This window comes from Mustela nivalis (assembly GCF_964662115.1).
Source record: "Mustela nivalis genome assembly, chromosome: 3".
NCBI classification, from domain to species: domain Eukaryota; kingdom Metazoa; phylum Chordata; class Mammalia; order Carnivora; family Mustelidae; genus Mustela; species Mustela nivalis.
Window position 1 is genome coordinate 116798812 of NC_139022.1, and position 17217 is coordinate 116816028.

Consider the following 17217-nt stretch of genomic DNA (forward strand, 5'->3'; position numbering starts at 1 on the left):
CCCCTCCCTGCCCATCTCCCACCCACCTGTCCAGGTGGAGTTTCTGGGCCAGAGTCCGCCAGTCAGCACCCCGGCTACAGGGTGGGTCGAGGCTGGTAATGATCTTCTGCCGAATGAGGAAGGGGATCTTGAAGGCACTGGGGCCCACTAGGGCTGGGACCCCCCCTTCACTCTCCAGAGCCAGCAGCTCAGCAAATCTTGTGTCCTGGAGGTGGGGGAGGGGTGGAGGTGCCTGTTAGAAATTTCATGGCCCAGGCCCACTGCCACCACCTGCTGGGGGAGCACCCAAACCACCACAGCATGGGGGTAGCATGGGTACTATTTCTTGGGCACCCCTGGTATGCCAGAGCTCTGCTCACTAGAGTTTAGAAGGTCTCAAGGCTCAGAGCTATGGTGACCCACCCAAAGTCTCACAGCCAGTGCAGAGGAGCTATCAAGCCTCATTCCCCTCCTCTCTCCCCATCACCCCTCCCCAAGTCACCGCTACTGATTACTCAGAACTCACTGTGCTCATCTCACTATCTTTGTCCTCCCCACTCAGTTCCCACAGCCAGAAGCCCCCTTTCCCTCACTCTGTCTCTTTTTCATCCTTCAAGGCATGGTACAAAGTTCCTCCTCCTGGAAACCCCAAGGCCCCCAGGCTCTGTCTCTCCCTACTGCGGCTCCCACATCCTTTTCAATTTCCACCCCCAAGTCAGATAGCAATCGCATCTGTCTGCATCTGTCTGTTTGCATCTGCACCTCTCTCCCTGGAGACTTGGGGGAAGCTGCTAAGCAGTTTCTAGGAGGAGGAGGTGGTCTTGATGGCAGGACAGGCCGTGTGTGTGTGTGTGTGTGTGTCTGTGTGTCTGTGTGTCTGTGTGTATGTTGGGGGGGGAGGCACATTTCTGCAGTGCTGATGCCCCCTTCTGCCCACCTTGGTGATGTTGAAGTTGATATTGAAGCTCTGCCCGTCGCCTTCCACCTGCCACACCCACACCTTGCAGGCCAGGTCACTGGTGCTGGGGCTGACGCGCTCCAAGGTGAAGGTGCAGTGCAGGTACTGCTGGGTGCCGTTCCAGATATGATAAAAGGGGATCTCCTGAGGGGGTGGGCAGAGAGGCTGAGTCAGGTGTGTCCAGCCTTGGTTGTGCCCACTCTAGGCACCCTGAGTGGCCTCACCTGGTAGCTCACGAGGAGCTTGCTCTTCCACAGGGAGCTGGGCACATCGTGGATGGACAAACGCAGGTTGTGGTAACTGTCCTTGAAGTGCAGGACTCGGGGCTCCTGGATCAGCTGTCCCCCCAGCTGCTTCTCCAGCTGTACCACCTCCTGTAGCACACCCCAGCTGGTCAGCTGAGTCTGGGGCCTGGAGCACCTTCCCCACTGCTGCCCCTCCCGGGAGGAGAGGCCCTCCGTGCCAGTGGTGGTGTGGCCTCCCTGTGGCAGGGTGGGGGCGGGGGGGGGTACCTTGAGTGCGTCGTGGGTGTCATGTAGGCAGTAGACTCTGATGTTGTACTCGAGGGAGGTGCAGGCCACGGGGGCAAACAGAAGCAGCTTGAGGCGCTTGGTCGCAGCCACACTGAGGGCCTCTCCTACCAGGGCAAAGCGGCCCAGTTGCTCAGTGAAGACATAGCAGGCGCCGGCCTCCAGCTGGCAGTAGTAGAGGTGGGAGGGTGCCTCCTCTCCCAGATGCAGCACATCCTGCGGGCAAGGGCCGGATGGGTCAGCTCATGGCCAACTCCAACGGTGAGGAGTGGCCAGACTGGGGAGAGGGTGGCTCAAGGGCCAGGTGGGAAGCCCAGGCTCCACTCTGAACTCCTCAGTGCTCAGGTGGTTGGGCTCAGGGCCATTCCTGCTCACCTCCCAGCTGCCCTCACAGGACTGCTTTTTGAGGCGCAGGCTCCAGCTCTCTGGGCAGGGCTCCCCACAGTGGTCCATGGCGAGGATGACCGGCCGGGTGAGCAGGACTCCAGGGGGCCCACAGCTAACGATGGGACTCAGCAGGGTCTGACAGCCAGCTAGGGGCAACCTCAAGTGGGAAAATATGGGTGGAGAGGGAAAGGTGTCAGTGGGCTGTTGGCAGTTGGCTGGGGCAGAGCAATTGGCACCCCAGGGTTGAGGCCCCAGGGCTGGGTGGAGCTTATGGGCAGTTCTTCCCTGCCCTCCCCAGGGCGAGGCTAGACCAAGTCTGACAGAGGATGGCTAGGGGATATCATGGTGACTAAAGGCAGAGGGCAGGACCCACCCAGCCCTAGCAACAGGGCCCGCGCCCACACCTCACATCCTCTGGCTTGTGCAGGGTGAGGTAGATCTCGTAGATCTTTCCCCGGGGTATGGCATCTGGAGGAATGAGGAGGCTGATCCCTGTGACAAAGTAGGAGGAGGCCTGGGGTTTACCAGGGCTGCAAAGACATCAAACACCCCTCTCTCCCAGCCCCTACAGGCACCTCCCTTTGAGGACTGACCACTGCCAGCCTGGACTAGGGGACAGAGGTGCCAAAGGGACTGCCAGGGGACAGAAGTGCCAAAGGGACTGCCAGGGGACAGAAGTGCCAAGGGGACTGCCAGGCTGTCCATCTACCCACACAGACATGAAACGGAGTCCTAGTGACCCCAAGAGAGGCTAAGGGAACTCGGGTGGAAAAAGCATGCCTAGTTAGCCTGAGCACAGAAAGCTCTGGAACAAAAGGTGCTAGGTGTTTTGTACCTACCTGACCTATCACCCAAAAGACACTGGGTGGGACCAGGGCACTCCTGCTTAAAACCTTCCCTGCCTCCAGCATAAGGTCCAGCTCCCTGGCCTAGCCCTTCACCTCTGGCCCCGGCAACCTTTCCAGCAGCTTCCTTAGCCCAGCCTGTGCTGTATTCTTGGCTATTCTGAAGCCCCCCTCTCTTGAGCACACCTCTGCCTGGGTTCCCTGTCCTCCTGTTCCTCAAGCTTTCCTCCTCCTATCTGCCCTGGCCATCTTTGGGGATGGCCATTCTCAGCCACCATGACTTTGCTCCTCATTTGCTAGCAGCGCCTGTAGGTAGGGCAGGCCTTTAACAGCCTTGCTGGCTTTGGTAGCCCTCCCAGGTTTGGGAGACACTGCACTCATGTCCTCTTGTCTGGTGGATTCAGCTCTGTGCAGTGTCCTGCTCGGCAGCACCAGAAGGGACTGCTCAGTGAGAAGTGGTTGCAGGGGAGAGCCAGTAGGGCAGGGGCTGCAGAGTTCCTCTGAGGATGGCAAGGAGTTGTCCTGCTCTTTTGGGATGGGGGCGCCTACATCAGAAGGGACCTCGGAGGCACGTGACTGGGGAGAGGAAGGAATTCTATGACTTTATCCCACCAAGTCCAAAGCTTGCATTTATGCTCCAGAGTGAAGTCTGAGGAGGGCTGGCTGGAGTATCACCACTTCCCAGAAACTGAAGCGCAGGAGAGGGAAGGCACTGATGCCCTATTTACAGCTACTGCTCCCTTCACCAACTCTGTGCTGCCTCCTGGTACTGGCTGCCAGTGCTGGTGACAGTCGCAGAGATCCATGTGTGTCTGCTCTCTGAGGCGGACGTATACATTCAGTAGATGCTCATGTCCAGTACTCAGGGCAGTGAGGAAAAACCAGGGGCCCTGCTCTCCTGAGGCACTCAGCCCGGGGGGGGGGGTGGGGTGGGGCAGAAGGACAAGTGGAGCAAAGGGTGCTGGGGGAGGGGGGGCCAGCCCCCCGCCCCAGGGGCAAGAAAGGCTGAGTGTCACTGTGTGCCTGTCCCTTTCTAAGAGCTTGACATGACCATCTCACCTCATCATCCTAGCAGCCCTGTGAGGAGGACATGAGGCACAGAGAGGGAGAGCTGCCAGGCCAACACCTGAATGAGAGCTAGCAGATGAGTTAGTGGATGGGGGCAGAGGAACCGTGTGTGCAAAGGGCAGCAATGGTGTGCTTGGAGTGCCGAGAGCCCACTGTGACTGCCATGTGCACGAAAAAGTGCATAGGAGGGTAGAGGCCACTGCATCTGGCCGGCAGGGGACAGAGAGGTCACTGTGTCCTTGTTATGTGGGCTTTGTGTTGTGTGGGGCATTGGGGAGCCCCAAAAATGGCTCAAGAAGGGGAGGGACATGATTAAGTCTGGCTTCATTGGTGAGTGCTTGTTGTCTTGAACTAGATAAGAGGTAGGTATGGCGGCCTGAGCCAGAAAAGGCAGTGGGGAAGAGGCAAACCAGGAGCATTTGAGGAGGAAGAATGACGGGACTGGTGTGTGACTGACTAAAGCTGTTGTGGAGATGAGGGGGGCAAGTGAAAAAGAGTAGAAGGTCAAGGTGACCTCCAGTTTTTGGCTAGAGCAACTTGACTCTGTTGTCCCTGAGGTGGGGAAAGCCAGAAAGCAGGAGGTTCTGGGGGAGGGTGGGAGACAGTGCTGTTTTAGGCACCAGGAATCTGAGGTACTGTGAGACATCCAGATGGAGCTGCCCAGGAGGCAGCTGGGTGTATGATTCTGTCGCCCAGGAGAAATGTGGCTGGGGATGGAGGAGTGGGAGTGATCTGCACAGACATGGCGATTAAAGCCACGGAGTAGGCGAGATTGCTCTGCGACAGGGTGCCAGGAGGGAGCTCTGAGGAACACCTACATTTAGGGCACAGGCACCAGGAGCAGCTGGAGAGGGGTAAGAAAATCAGGGGCAAGTGGGGTCATCTGAGCCGAGGGAGAAGAGACTTTCAGGGTGGGAACACCAAAGGCTGCTGTGCTTCCTCAAAAGAGGACTATGGAAAGGGTCTGTGGAGTCCCTATCGTGGACCCTGTCAGAAGGGTTTCTGTGAGGTGGTGGGCGGAGCAGCCCCCTGTCCCGACATTTGTCCTCTGCCATCTCTCCATTACTTCCACAGTTCCTTGGGGCCGGCACCTGTCCTACCTCTGGGCCCAGGGGCCAATGCAGAGTCTGGCACATGGGCTGGCTGACTGTGCAAATGAATGGCTAGTAGTCCTGTGCCCTGAAGTAACAGAAGGGCGACACTCTGGCCACGGCCTCGGTGCCGGCCCTACGGCCAGCCATGACTGGATTCTTTCTAAAACTCTCTCCCCACTCCTTCGTGCCTGGCTTAGCACTTAGGGTGAGGGTGAGCAGCCCAGGAAAAACATCAAGAACTGTCCCATCCTCCTCTAGGAGGGACACAAGACTAGTTTTGCCTCTTAGAGCTCCCTGGGGCACCCTGGAGTCCTTCTCACCTGTATTAGGGATCATCAGCCGGCCCCCGAGGAAGTTGAAGGTCCCATAAGTCATGTTGCTGGTGCCACGGGGCAAGGAGCGGAAGTAGTTCTGGGTAGAGAGGCGGGAGACGAAGTCCTCGGCCTCAGAGGTGGGCGAGCTGTGGTGCAGCGTGTGGCGCCCACCACCCAGCGGGCTGAGCAAGTGCCCATTGGCGAGCTGGAACTTGGGGCTTGGCCCGTCCTGCCGGGGACACAGACTTCCCTGGCAGGTGGTAGTGGTGGTGCTGAGGTCTGGCTGGATGGTGAGAAGATGGGGATTGTCTGCAAGGGTAAAGACAGACTCAGGGGGTGGCACTGAGGTGACCTGTTGGGCAGTTCTTGGTGTAGGGGCCTGGCAGGAATGCTGGGAGTGAGGGGGCACCCCACCTGCTTTGCTGGGCTTGATGCTGACGGGCTGGAAGCCTGAGGTGAGGATGGATGAGTCAGCCACGTCTGAGTCCAGCCCTTCCTTCTTGCGGCAATAAACAAGGATGAGGACGAGCAGCAGCAGGAGGAGGCATACAGCCACAGCAATGAGGCCCACGTAGAGGGCCACGTCCTCGGGCCCGGAAGCAGCTGCGGGAAAGAGCGCGGCCTTGGGAGGGGCAGGGTGCAGGAGGCCGGGAAGGAGAGGTCAGCGGTCTACGCCCCAGGAGGATGAGGTGCTCACTCCTTGGGCATCAGCACTAGCGGGGCTGCAAATGTGGTGGCAGGGAGCATGGAGTCAGCATGTGTGCATCTCAGCCCTGCATCTGCCACCACCTTGCTGTGTCACTCTGGGCAAATCAGATCTCTCACTGCTCATTCAGTCTGAGGCTCCTGCTACTGAAGGATGGAGGAGGGGAGGAGACGCTTTCCCAGGCAGCCCTAGTGGGCTGCCAGGTGGGGCCCAGGGCAGCTGGGGCTGGCGGAAGCTCCTGGGATCCCCAAAGTAGGGGCTCTACTTCCTGGAGGAGAGGGTCTGCTAATCTAATTCCTAGCCATGTCCCTGGGCCAGAAGCTGGGGTGCCAGGGCTTTTCTCCTGGTCTGCCTCCCCAGGCTTGAGGCAGGGTTGGAGTGGGGGTGATTGACTGCCTGGAGGAAGCTATATTGATTTTAGAAGGGCTTTGCATAATGGAAGAAATGTCCATCAGAAAGGAATTGACACAGATAATTAGGTTTTTAATTGAAAGAATGGGGGAGGGTGTGTTCTAGAGAAAAAAAAATCCAACAGAGATCTTTAATTGTTAGTTATGGCCTTGTAATTAACAGGCCTCACAAGCCCAGTGTCCCCACAGGACTTGTGTGTGCACTTGGGGGACCGTGTGGAGGTGAAACTGTAGGAGAGGAGGGGGATCCAGAAGCCTGGGGGACAGGGGAAAGGTTCCCATGTATGCATATTTCAGGAGAGGTGGGGGAGGTACTGGGGTATACACGGGCACATGTGTGGGTATGTTAGGGATAGGGAGTTCCCGAGGGTCCTGAACTTTGGAGAGGGCACACACCTTGTGTAAGGGGGGCTGATTCCCTTAGCTGTCACCTCCCTGGGGCTGGTCAGGGCCAATCCTGGCAAAATCAAGAGGACTCCTGGGGCAGAGTGGACTCACTGTGCACACAGAGGTCGCTGGTACAATTTCGGGTATCCAGATCAGCACCCCGGCACTCCTCACCTCCATTGCGGGGTGCTGGGTCAGAACACTCACGACTTCGCCAGTGGGTGCAGTCGAGCCCACAGGCTGACCACTTGCTCCATGGGCTCCAGCTGCCATCCACTAGAGGAGAGACAGACAGGGACAGAGAGGAGATGGTGTGGTCAGCCTGGGCAGCAGCACAGGCAGTTTGCCAGTGCGGCCCTGCTGGGCATCCAGACCTAGGTGCAATGCTGTGGTAAGGAGCACACCCTCTGGTGTCCGGCTGGCCTGAATGACGCATGCTAATGACGGGAGGCACGATGATGCCGGGCCTGCTTTACTCTATCCACACTATGGGGCCGTCCTGGCCCTGGGGCAGCAAGGGCACTTGGTCCCACGATGACCCTGTGATTCCAGGCATGGGTGGTTCTGTAGACTCAGGTGGTGCCCTGCGCCTGTTCCACACTGACTGTACCTGTCCTGACTGTACTGCAGAGTCTGTGACTCAGCCCCTCTGCTAAGGCCTAGCCTGGACACAGACCAAGCCCTGCTTCCAACCACACTAAACCCCATCCCAGCCTTGGACTGAGCCTGGCCCTGCGTGTGCGTGGGTGGGATGGAGCCATGGGGGGCAGGCTGGTGGGCACAATGGAGCCAGGGCACGGAGATGGCGTGGTGAGGAGCGATGCGGGAGGCAGCGGCCGCTGGTACCTGGGCACAGGGTGGCGCAGGCTGTTTTCTGGACATTCTGCCCCTCACAGAAGGCACCCCCGTTGAGAGGCGCCGGGTTGGTGCAGCTCCGGCTCCGTTTCTGCCAGCCGCGCCCACAGCTGGCGCTGCAGACGGACCACTCGGTCCACGTCGACCACCCACCGTTCACTGGCCGGACAGAGAAGGACTGGGGTCAGGGAGCGGGGGCTTCCTCAGACACGCTGGCCCAGGGGCCAGGGCAGGAGGGCAGAGGGGCTGTGAGCTGGAAAGGGGCGGGCTGTGGCTGTGCTGGTAGAGATGCCCTGGAGGGGAGCCCGTGCTGGTGCTCGCTAACCCCCAGGGCCTGGCAGTACCGGCTCCACAGCCCCTTCTCCCAGCAGGCTCTGCAAGCGCCCAGGGCAGCCAGGCCTAGCTGCAGCTCCCATGCTCCTCCGGCCCAGACCCCAGTCTTTCACGAGGGCAACTCCGGCACCCGCCCCCTCGGCCTGCTCTTGGGGTGCCTGGAACACTCAACTTCCCACACCTGGGACACAGGAGCATGGGCTGTGGTCTGTTACTTTTCCTAGACTCCCATCCTGTGCCCTCATCTCCACTTGCACAATGTCCCTGGCCCATAGGTAACCCAAGGGATGGTCTCATCACAGAGGACCACCAACCTGTCCCACACCTCAGCCCAGTTACGCCCCTTGGCTCCCGGATAACCACAGCAAGCCCTCTCCCTGTCCTTCCCAGGGAGGCCACAGCCTGGTCCACTGGGCCCTGGCTCCATAGGGAGCCACTGACACATCGTTGCCCATCTCCCTATGCCTGGGAGCCCCTCTGCCCCACCAGCACTGGGGCCCACCGTAGACGATGACAGCAGCTGAGGCGCTGCGGCGACGCGCTACGATGTTCTTGGCCACGCAGGTGTAGTTGGCCGTGTCGGCCAGGCGGGCCTGTCGCACCACCAGGCTGTGCTCCCTTGTGATGTACACATTGGGGTCCAGGGACGGGTCCACCAGGTCCTCGTTCCGGAGCCACTCCACCTGGGGGAGGGAGCCATGCCACTGCACTGCCCGCCCATGCTGGCCCTACCTGGAGCGAGAGTAGCCCCTGGGGGCGTCAGGGCAGGCAGGACCCAAGACCCGGGAGCCCTACCCACCTGTGGAGCGGGCACCAGAGCCCCTCTCACCTCAGCCGGGGGGATGCCCTCGGGTGGGCGGCAGGGCAGCACGATGCCCTGCTCCAGGGATACCTCCTTGGCCAGCGGCTCCTGCTCGAAGTTCTTGCGCAAATCTGGGAGAAGAGCAAGAGTGTCCTCCAGCCCGAGTGTCTCAGGCTGGTTCAGCCTTGCTGGCCCTGTCCCCTGGTCCCGCAGCGGCCGTGGCGCATGGCTAGAGAAAGTGCCAAGTGACTAGGGTGATATGGGAGTGGCTGGGGAGTGGACAGAGGCACTTTCTCCGCCATCTAGGCAGGACCTGAGGTTTTCTGAACAGACCCTTACCCTTGTTGATACCCTCCATCCACCCCCGACCAAGGGCCAGGCCCTGGACTCACAGGCAATGCGGATGTAGGCCTTCTGACTCTTGGTGGTGCCTGAGGAGCTCCATGCCACACACTGGCACCAGTACTCCTCCAGCCCAAACACCTTCTCCACCTGCTGCCTCGAGACGTTGATGCGGACCTCCATGGCGGGCAGCCCTGGGGGGCAGGCGGGGTGGGTAGCCAGAGTTCTGGTTGTGCCAAGCCTTACACAGTTCTTGCCGCCCAGTTGTCTGGGGGTCTTTGGCTCAGAAGGAGAGTGGACCCTGAAGGCAACCCTTAGCCTGGAAGGAACTCTGCGGGAGCCCCAGGGGATGCTCCATTTATATCTCCCGAAGGCCATTCACTATACTTTGTTACCCAAGGCCTGTCTCCCTGCAGCCGCAGAAATGTCTCTAAAGGGGCTTGCTGTTGTTTCAGAGACAACAGTACAGAGGAGTTTGGGGCTACAGAGACTGGCCTTCAACGACCCAAGGCAGAAGGAGTGGGGCAGATAGGATAGCTCTGGGGCCTTTGTGGTTAAAAAAGGTGAGGAAGGATCTGGTTCCTCTCCCTGGGGTTTAGCAGGTAGATTATGACATGTGATAATATAATAACAGCTATTAACAGTATAATTACAGCGATTATGTAGTATGATAATAGACCCCTGGGGCTTAGCCAGGGTTTCCCACATGCTGGCTTATTTTCTTCAATCTACTCCCTTGAAGGTATTGCTCCCACTCTACGGATAAGGAAACAGAGGCTTAGAGAGACAGTGATTTGCTGTAGCTGCTCAGGGCTGTCTGAATCCACAGTGCATTCAGGGATCCCCCCTGCCCATTTCACGGAGAAGCAGTGGGGGGTGGGTGAGGGGGCAGTTGCAGAGGAGAAGCTGGCCAGTGATGGGTATCTGGGACCCTCTCTGCCCTGACTGGGCTGGGCTGAGCTGAAGGGACTCTGCTCAAGGACAGACTGAGCTTCTGCCATACCTGGACCCCGAAAATGGGACACCAAGGCGGCCGAATCCTCTGAGGACCCTGGACAGGAGATCCTAGCCCTCTTCTAGTCCCCTGGCCCTTGGCCAAAACCAGTGTCCCCAGGAGCGAGACAAGACTGTTTCCAATTTCTCCTTCTCCTGACCCCAATTTCCCTCGGGTCATTGGCTTATCAGAAAAAGGGAGAGAGGCCGGGCAACCAATGTGTTTCCATTGTTAACAGAGAAATTCAATTAGGGCTGCATTGCAGGAGGGGCAGCAGCCCAGCTGAGCAGGCGAGCAGGCAGTCCGGGAGGCTGTTTTCCCTCTTAACTTCTTTAACATGTCTTTCCCTGACCTTTGCCCAGACCCCTCCTCATGAGTCTTTCTAGCTCCCACACTGGGTCCCCAGAATTTTCCCCCTTGCCCTTGCCCCCAACAAGCTCTCACAGGAGACGAGGAGGTGGAGGGGGGCAGTGTCCACCTCTGGCTGAGGTCATCATGGCTAAGCTCCCTCTGTTCTGGCCATTGCCTGCAACCCCTTTTCTCGAAGGTGAAAAATATGTGTATTCTCTGGCAGTAGGGTGAGGGCTGAGAACAGAGGGTCCCTCACAGGGTCTGTATTCAGGAGAAGGGCCCTGGGCTCTAGCTACCTGACAAGCACAAGGAGCCGTGTATACACTTGGGGGTGGTGACAGGGCCTTCCAGCTCTAAGCCTCTAGGGTTAGTGATGAGAGACTTTTAGAACATTCTGAACCTGGTAGCCTTCCTGAGTGGACAGGTCTGTGGATGGATGGACTACTGCATCCCCCATGGTGGTGGTGGGAGCTCAGGCAACTCAGTTTGGGGAGAACAGCACTAAATTTAAGCACTCCTATTTCTTTATCCCCATCTCCTCCCCTCTCTGTCCTGCCACTGCCACCCCCTCATCTCCTTCCTGCTGCCATGAATGAGGGCCAAGTTTGTCCATGATGTCCCAGATCCGGCAGCACCCTTGAGGCCCACAAGCTCCAGGAGGGTGGTGGATCCAGGAGGAGACCCAGACACTGCCCTGCTGGTCCTTGATGCGAAGACGGTGCCTTCCTCCCTGCAGGTCACTGGGTAGATGCTGGGGAGGAAGGATGCAGTGTCCCTGCTGGCCCCGGAGCGTGTGGGGTGTGAGTGGGTGTGTAAATGCTGTGGGCACATGGGGAGGCCCCAGTGTGGGTGTACTGAGTATTTTTGGGAGATGGAGGGTTAGGGGGGTGGAGGTTGGGCTCTGAGGCCAAGTTGGGGTTTAGAGTCTCACTTTTTTATCAATCTGCTTCTAATAACCAGTTTGTTTGACACACAATAAATTACCTTCCCAGGTGGGACTCCAAGGCTTGGTCTCTCTGATTTTGGGCTTTTATAGCATCAGCAGGTTTGGGTTTGAGGGTTTTCAGGCTTTGGTCCCTCCTCCTGGCCTTCTGGATGGGGAATGGGGACAAGTGAGGGGAAGAGAGGAAGGCTGTCTCTTGGGGTGTCCACCCAGCTACCCACACAGGAATGGGCGGGGCTGCAGATCTGCGCTGACCTAGGACTCCTCCATACCCGCCTGACAACAGAATGTTGCTGGGTCAGGGTCTTCGGTCTAAGTCCCTGCACAGCACCACTCCCCACTGTAGTGCCATCTGTTCCTGAGCAAGGGAAGCCTATCTCTTCTCAAAGCACTGAATGGTTTTGGGTTGAGAAATCAAGATCAATACAAAGTCAGATGTGCTGGCCATGGGACGCTTGAGTTTGTATGCTCAGGGGAGGAAAGGGCCACAGTGGTTATGGGAGGGATATGTCCCCACAAGCTCTGCTCTCCATCTGGTTTGAAGGGAGCAAGGCCAGAAGAGTCTGTTGGGGAGTGTGGGGTGGTGGGTCTTGGCATATGTGGCCCAGCCTGTGACTGCTGTGCAGGCCCTGACCTGGGTCTCAGCCAAGCCTTGGATTCCAGACCTCCTGATGGCAGGAGACAAGGAGCGGTCTGTAGGGAATCCTGGAAGGGGAACCTGGGAGCAGCTGGAGACTGGCCTAGAGCCTTCAAACTTCTAAGAAGTTTCAGACAGGCCCTTAATGATGCAGGAAGGCAGTCTCTGACTATAGCTTCCTTCTCCTCATCTGTCCTCTTCCTGGGGGCTCTGTCAGTGGGAGGCCTCATCGTGCCCCAAAGTGGTGCTGGGGCCTGGCTGTGGGGTGGGAAGAGAAGAAAGGCCTGGAGCTGGGTTCACACAGGGTCCATGAGTTCTCATGGCTTCTCCCACCAACCTGCAAGGGGACCCTCCTCACTCCCATTTTGCAGATGAGAAAACTGAGGCCCAGGGCAGGGAGGGCAGACACCCCACCAGTCCCTAAAGGTACAGGGGCAGGGAGGCTTCTGGTACCTGCTGGGGTCTGAAGGTGGGGTCCGAAGGTGGCCAATCATCTTGGGCGCTAACCTAGGCCTGGCACAGGGTTAACCTTTGAGGACTGCAAGGAAGAAGCCGCAAGTAGCAGCTGTGTCTAGGCCCAGCCAGCGCAGGACTCGGGCCGGGGCAGGAACCACTAACTCAGGAGCCAACACCTGGCAGCAAGGAGGCCTACCCCTGCTAACTCGAGAAGGGGAGAGTCAGGTGTGACTTTTAGGGACCGGAATGTTTGGTTGGAACCCTTTTGGGGCCCTGATGAGTCACAGCCATCTGTAACATGACAGGCTGGCTCTGAGGACCAAGTCACCCGCTGCCTAAACTCAAGGCTACTCACATCACAGTTACTGGGACAGCTTCCAAGTCTCCCAGGCTAGGACCCGTCCTGCAGTCTCCTTCTGCCCAGCACCAACTTTCCAAGGTTCTGGTGTGGTCGCAACCCCATGTCCAGCTGTGTGCCCCCCAGGGCCCTTTCTGTCCATACCTGGGTCTCTGCGTTTGGGTCTTGTGGCCCTTCCGCATGGGAAATGCTCATTCCAGGAGGTTTTAAGATTCATGCTTAGAAATTACTCCTCATCTGGAATCTTTCCTGGGCTACCCAGACCCTCCTGCCTGGCAGCTTAGGCCACCCTTCTGGGCCTGAGGTTTCTTGCTTGCCTTGACATCAGCATGAATTGTCCTGGGCACGGCCAGCCTATACTCGTCTCACACTAGAGGCCGCAGCCCTACAAGTGTGTGCTGTGTGTTTTGGGACTCAACCTGAGGGCTCCTCATACATGGGGGCCTCACAGAGTCCCAGAGCGAAGGGAGAAGAAGTAAACCGAACTGGGGTCCAGCTAGTGAGGAGGAAGGGAGGGTCGTCAGCTCCACCAGGCCTGCTCTTGGGGAGTGCTGGGACCCAGACAAGCACTCTCACTCACATCCCAAAGCCCACACGCTGCCTGAGGCCAGGGTAGGGGCACAGAATAGGGCATCCCATGGGAAGGGTACTTCCTGAGTCTGCCTGCGGTTCCTGGAACCCCTCCTCCACATCTTCGCTCAGTCTCTTCTGGGTCTCTGGGTCCGCCCCTTCCATCAGTCCCCTCACCCACATGGGCCCCAAGTGTCACCCAGAGCGCTGACCATGCCATTTGGCAGTCTGAAATCCCATGGGACTGTGACCCCACTCCAGAGCCTGATGGGCGAGTCTTCCAGATGGCACCACTGTTCCCTGTACACACATCTGACATTCCCTGCTGACCTTGAGCAGCACAGCAGCCTGACTCCAAGCCTTTGCTCATGCTGAGCCCCTTTCCTGGAATGCCATTCCCCTCTCCTCTTTTGGACTAGCTCTCAGAACCCCTTCATTTCCATGTCACCTCCTCTGAGGAGCCTCAGTCTGCTTTCCTCTTGCCACCATAGCCCCCAGGGCTCACTGAGAGCTCCCCGTGCCAACCACCTCTCTGCAGGAGCTGGGGCTCTCTGAGGGTGCTGGCTTGTCACTGGCACAAAAGCGGGTGCTCAGGGAATTTGCAAGTGAGTGAACATGCAGATCAAACACTCACGGAGTATGAGGCCTGTGAGCTCTTCTGTCCTCTGGGAGCTACTCCCTCCCAACTCCCTCTCTTTGCTGGCACCTCTCACCAGGCTGCCCCTGGCCTAGCCCAGCCCTATGTCCCTCCAACCACAGCATCCGGGGGCCTTTGTAGGGGGTTCCCTTTTACTCATGCCCTCCCAAGTGGTCAGGCCTGGTGAGGGTGTGGCCTCCTAGGGAAGGCCCCGGTGTACATACAGGGAGACCTAGGTGTGGGAGTCCTGCCTCTTCTGGGGAGCTGGGGTGGTGGGCACGGGGCTGGTGACATCCTGGCCTCCTCACAGGCGTGTAGCCAGAGGCGATTGCAAACCCCCCTCTGGGCCTCTGTTTTCCCTGAGGTGGAAACTGGCTTCCCCTGCCCTGGGCCCTGCCTGGCTGCGCAGCCAGGACTCACCGCTTCCATCATCTGTGCTGCGCTCTATCACGTGGTCCACCTGGCGGACCCACTCCCCGTTGCACTTGAAGAAGATCTGCGTGGCAGGCATGGCCTTGCACACCAGCAGCACCGGCTTGTTCTTGACGATGTACACATCCTCAGGCTCCACCAGGAAGTGGGGAAGCAGGTCTGGGTTGGCACCGGGGACCGGGTTGGCCACCGTAGCACTCTGCTGGGCACCTGCAGTGGGGGCAGAGCGGGAAGGTGAGCCGGGGCCACTGGCAGGCTTTTGGGGCCTGTGGGGGCTGCGTGCCCGGCATTCAGGGGCTGGGGCTGGGCTCTGGGAAGGCAGCTGATGGGGCCAGGCTCCCACCTCCAGCCCAGCGATCTAGGCTACTGAATGCTCCCCTGAGCCTCAGTGTCCCCTCTGCCAAATGGGGAGAGCCCACCCACTCTGGAAGACTATGGAGAGCAGAAATGAGATGGGGGTGGGAGTCCCAGCACTTAGGGGGCCCTCCACAGACAACAGAAGTTAGGGCCTCCTGTTACTCAGGAAGGAGTTCAGGGACCTGGGGAGGTAGCCCACCACCCTCAGAGGTCCAGAGAGTGCTGGAGGGAGGGAGAAGACCCCAGCAGGACAGGTGGGCAGGGTCCCTTCCTCCCATGTCCGGCATCTCTGAGGCCACTTCTGGGTTCTTTTCCATTCTCGGCCCCTGGAAGCAGGGGGTGCTCAGAAAATAGCATATGAGAGAAGGAGGCGAAGAGGCAGCTGTGAGGGAGAATATGGGGGTTGCTGGGTGGCCGTGCTATAGGAGAGGTCCAGGGGAGGGGTGTGGGGGGGAGCCTGTGCTGCTGGGCAGGGTGGGAGCTAGAAGTGTGTGTCTGGGAGCCTGAGGGACCAGGCTAGGTCCCGCCCCTTCAAGGAGACCCGAATGCATGCTTCCTTCTAATTTTAACTGAAAACCACAAGCATCCACAACTCATTTGTTGCTAATGACACAGGTAATTGGCTCTGAGGCTTTGGCGGAGGTCATTCCCCCTCCCCCACTGCAGTCTGACAGTCTGTTGGACCAGCAGGACCCCTGGGAGGGTGGAGAAGGGTGAGTTGGGAGGGAGTGGGAGGATGGAGATGGGGTGACCTCAGCCTCCAGCCAGTCGCCCACCAAACAGGCCCCTTACAGCCTGGCTTTTCCCTCAGGGCCACTGTGATTTCTCACAACCCACTCTCACAATCAACAGTGGCCTCTGGGCATAAAGAGGGAAGAACTTGGGCTTCAGAGAACAATGCAGCTCCTTGCTAGTGGTGACCTTGGGTGAATTAGCCATTCACCCATTAGTTATCTGTGACACCGAGGGACAGACCTCGTCTGTCCCTCGGGAGACTCTGGAGGTCCCTCATGTGGTGGGCCTCTTGGGTTATCTACCATCTACCCTTTTGGGGGCAGTCTGAAACCCACAGTGGGCTTCTAACCCAAGAAGGCCTGGCTCCCTCTCTATGTGGAGGGCAGCCACACGGCCCTTTCCCTCCCGTTTGCACAGGGCCGCTCTTTCCAAGGAGGGAGTGTGTCCTCTCCAACCCCAGACTGTGATTTTGGGAAGGGGATCTGTGCCTGGTCCTGTGGGTGTCCTGGGCCAGCTCAGGTGAGCTGGGAATGCCAGCCAAGAGAGGCTGAAACCTGGTGTGACTTCAGGCACACTCACCCCCACCGCAAGCCTGTCTCCTCGCCTGCCAGAGGGAGCACCCCACTCTTTGGGCAGCTGTGAGGAGGAGATGAGAAAAGGCACTGTGCCTGGCTCACGCCAGGGCCTAGCGGTTTTGCATTTCTGAGGGCAAAGGAATGCCTCTCCCCTAACTCAGCAGCCATACAGCAATGTCTTTGAGGAAACTGAGGCACAGAGCCAGATGCCTTGCCCTCAGGTTGGGGTGGGGAGTCATGCCCTTGGGTGGGAGGGATGGGGGGGTGTGGAGGGTGTATCTGACTCAGCCAGATGGCATCTGCAGCACAGCCATCCACCCCCTCCCCCTGGCCTCTCCCCAGCCTGTCTTTTCCTCTTTGAGCTCTCTTTGGCATGGCCTGTGCACTTTGCTTCAGCTCCAAGACCAAGGCCAACCTACCCAGGAAAAGCACACTTGCCGTTGGGGAAACAAAGCTTCCCTTTCTCCATCCTGCCTGCTCCAGGGCTCTGCCACTGCCCCCTGGGGGCTGGTGGAGGCTGAGGAATTTGGGGGTGCAGGCAGAGGGGAGGAACGGTCTAGACATCTTACTGATGGAAACTGAGCTCCGAGGGTGAATTCACGGCCCTCGCACCCCCTGACTTGGACCCTGGACTCAGAAAGTGTTGTGACCTTTGTTATTACACTTCCTCTTCGCTGTCACTGGGCGGCCATTCACCACTCTACTAGGGAGGGCTGGGGCAGGCGTAGGCCTAAGGTGTGCACAAGAACGGAAGCGTGGGCTCCTGCGTGCAGGCCTGGAGCAGGGAGCCAGCAGGCCTGGGGCCCCTCTAGACATGGTGTCTCCGCAGACCCCACGGCTGCCCAGAGAAGGGCCAAGCCTGACCACTGAGTGGGGCCTGGAGGGGTGGGGGGGGCCAGGGGTCAGCAGCTCCAGCGGGGGATGGGACCCCTCAGTGGCAGGTTCCAGGCTTCCCTGCACCTCACTTCATGGAGGCTGGAAGCAATGGCCGGTGCCTGCCCACTAGCTCAGGGCTGGAAGGGCAGGGGTTCCGGCCGAGAATACGGGCAGCGAGTGGCCCTCTAGCCACCCTATTGCTTGCGGCACCAAGCACTGCTCACGTCAGCTGCCTGCTGAACCCAGCACAATCCCTCATGTCTGCATTTAACTGCTAATGAAAAAT

The 17217-nt window shown here is 58.8% G+C and overlaps 1 protein-coding gene across 3 annotated transcripts in view; it reads right to left on the minus strand.

The window, feature by feature from the left end:
- Positions 1–17217, minus strand: part of UNC5A (unc-5 netrin receptor A) — a 60962-nt gene that overhangs the window by 1401 nt on the left and 42344 nt on the right. Inside the window, exons 2-15 of one of the 3 annotated variants that reach the window (XM_082723136.1) lie at positions 14377–14598; positions 9061–9204; positions 8696–8799; positions 8369–8549; positions 7525–7692; positions 6790–6954; positions 5590–5778; positions 5182–5484; positions 2259–2346; positions 1843–2011; positions 1450–1683; positions 1162–1311; positions 917–1081; positions 27–205 (exon numbers count right to left, since the gene is read on the minus strand). In XM_082723136.1, coding sequence (XP_082579262.1) covers positions 27–205; positions 917–1081; positions 1162–1311; positions 1450–1683; positions 1843–2011; positions 2259–2346; positions 5182–5484; positions 5590–5778; positions 6790–6954; positions 7525–7692; positions 8369–8549; positions 8696–8799; positions 9061–9204; positions 14377–14598 — 2461 coding nt within the window. The remainder of the gene's footprint in view (positions 1–26; positions 206–916; positions 1082–1161; positions 1312–1449; positions 1684–1842; positions 2012–2258; positions 2347–5181; positions 5485–5589; positions 5779–6789; positions 6955–7524; positions 7693–8368; positions 8550–8695; positions 8800–9060; positions 9205–14376; positions 14599–17217) is intronic. The other 2 variants (XM_082723138.1, XM_082723137.1) reach the window with 2 other exon arrangements.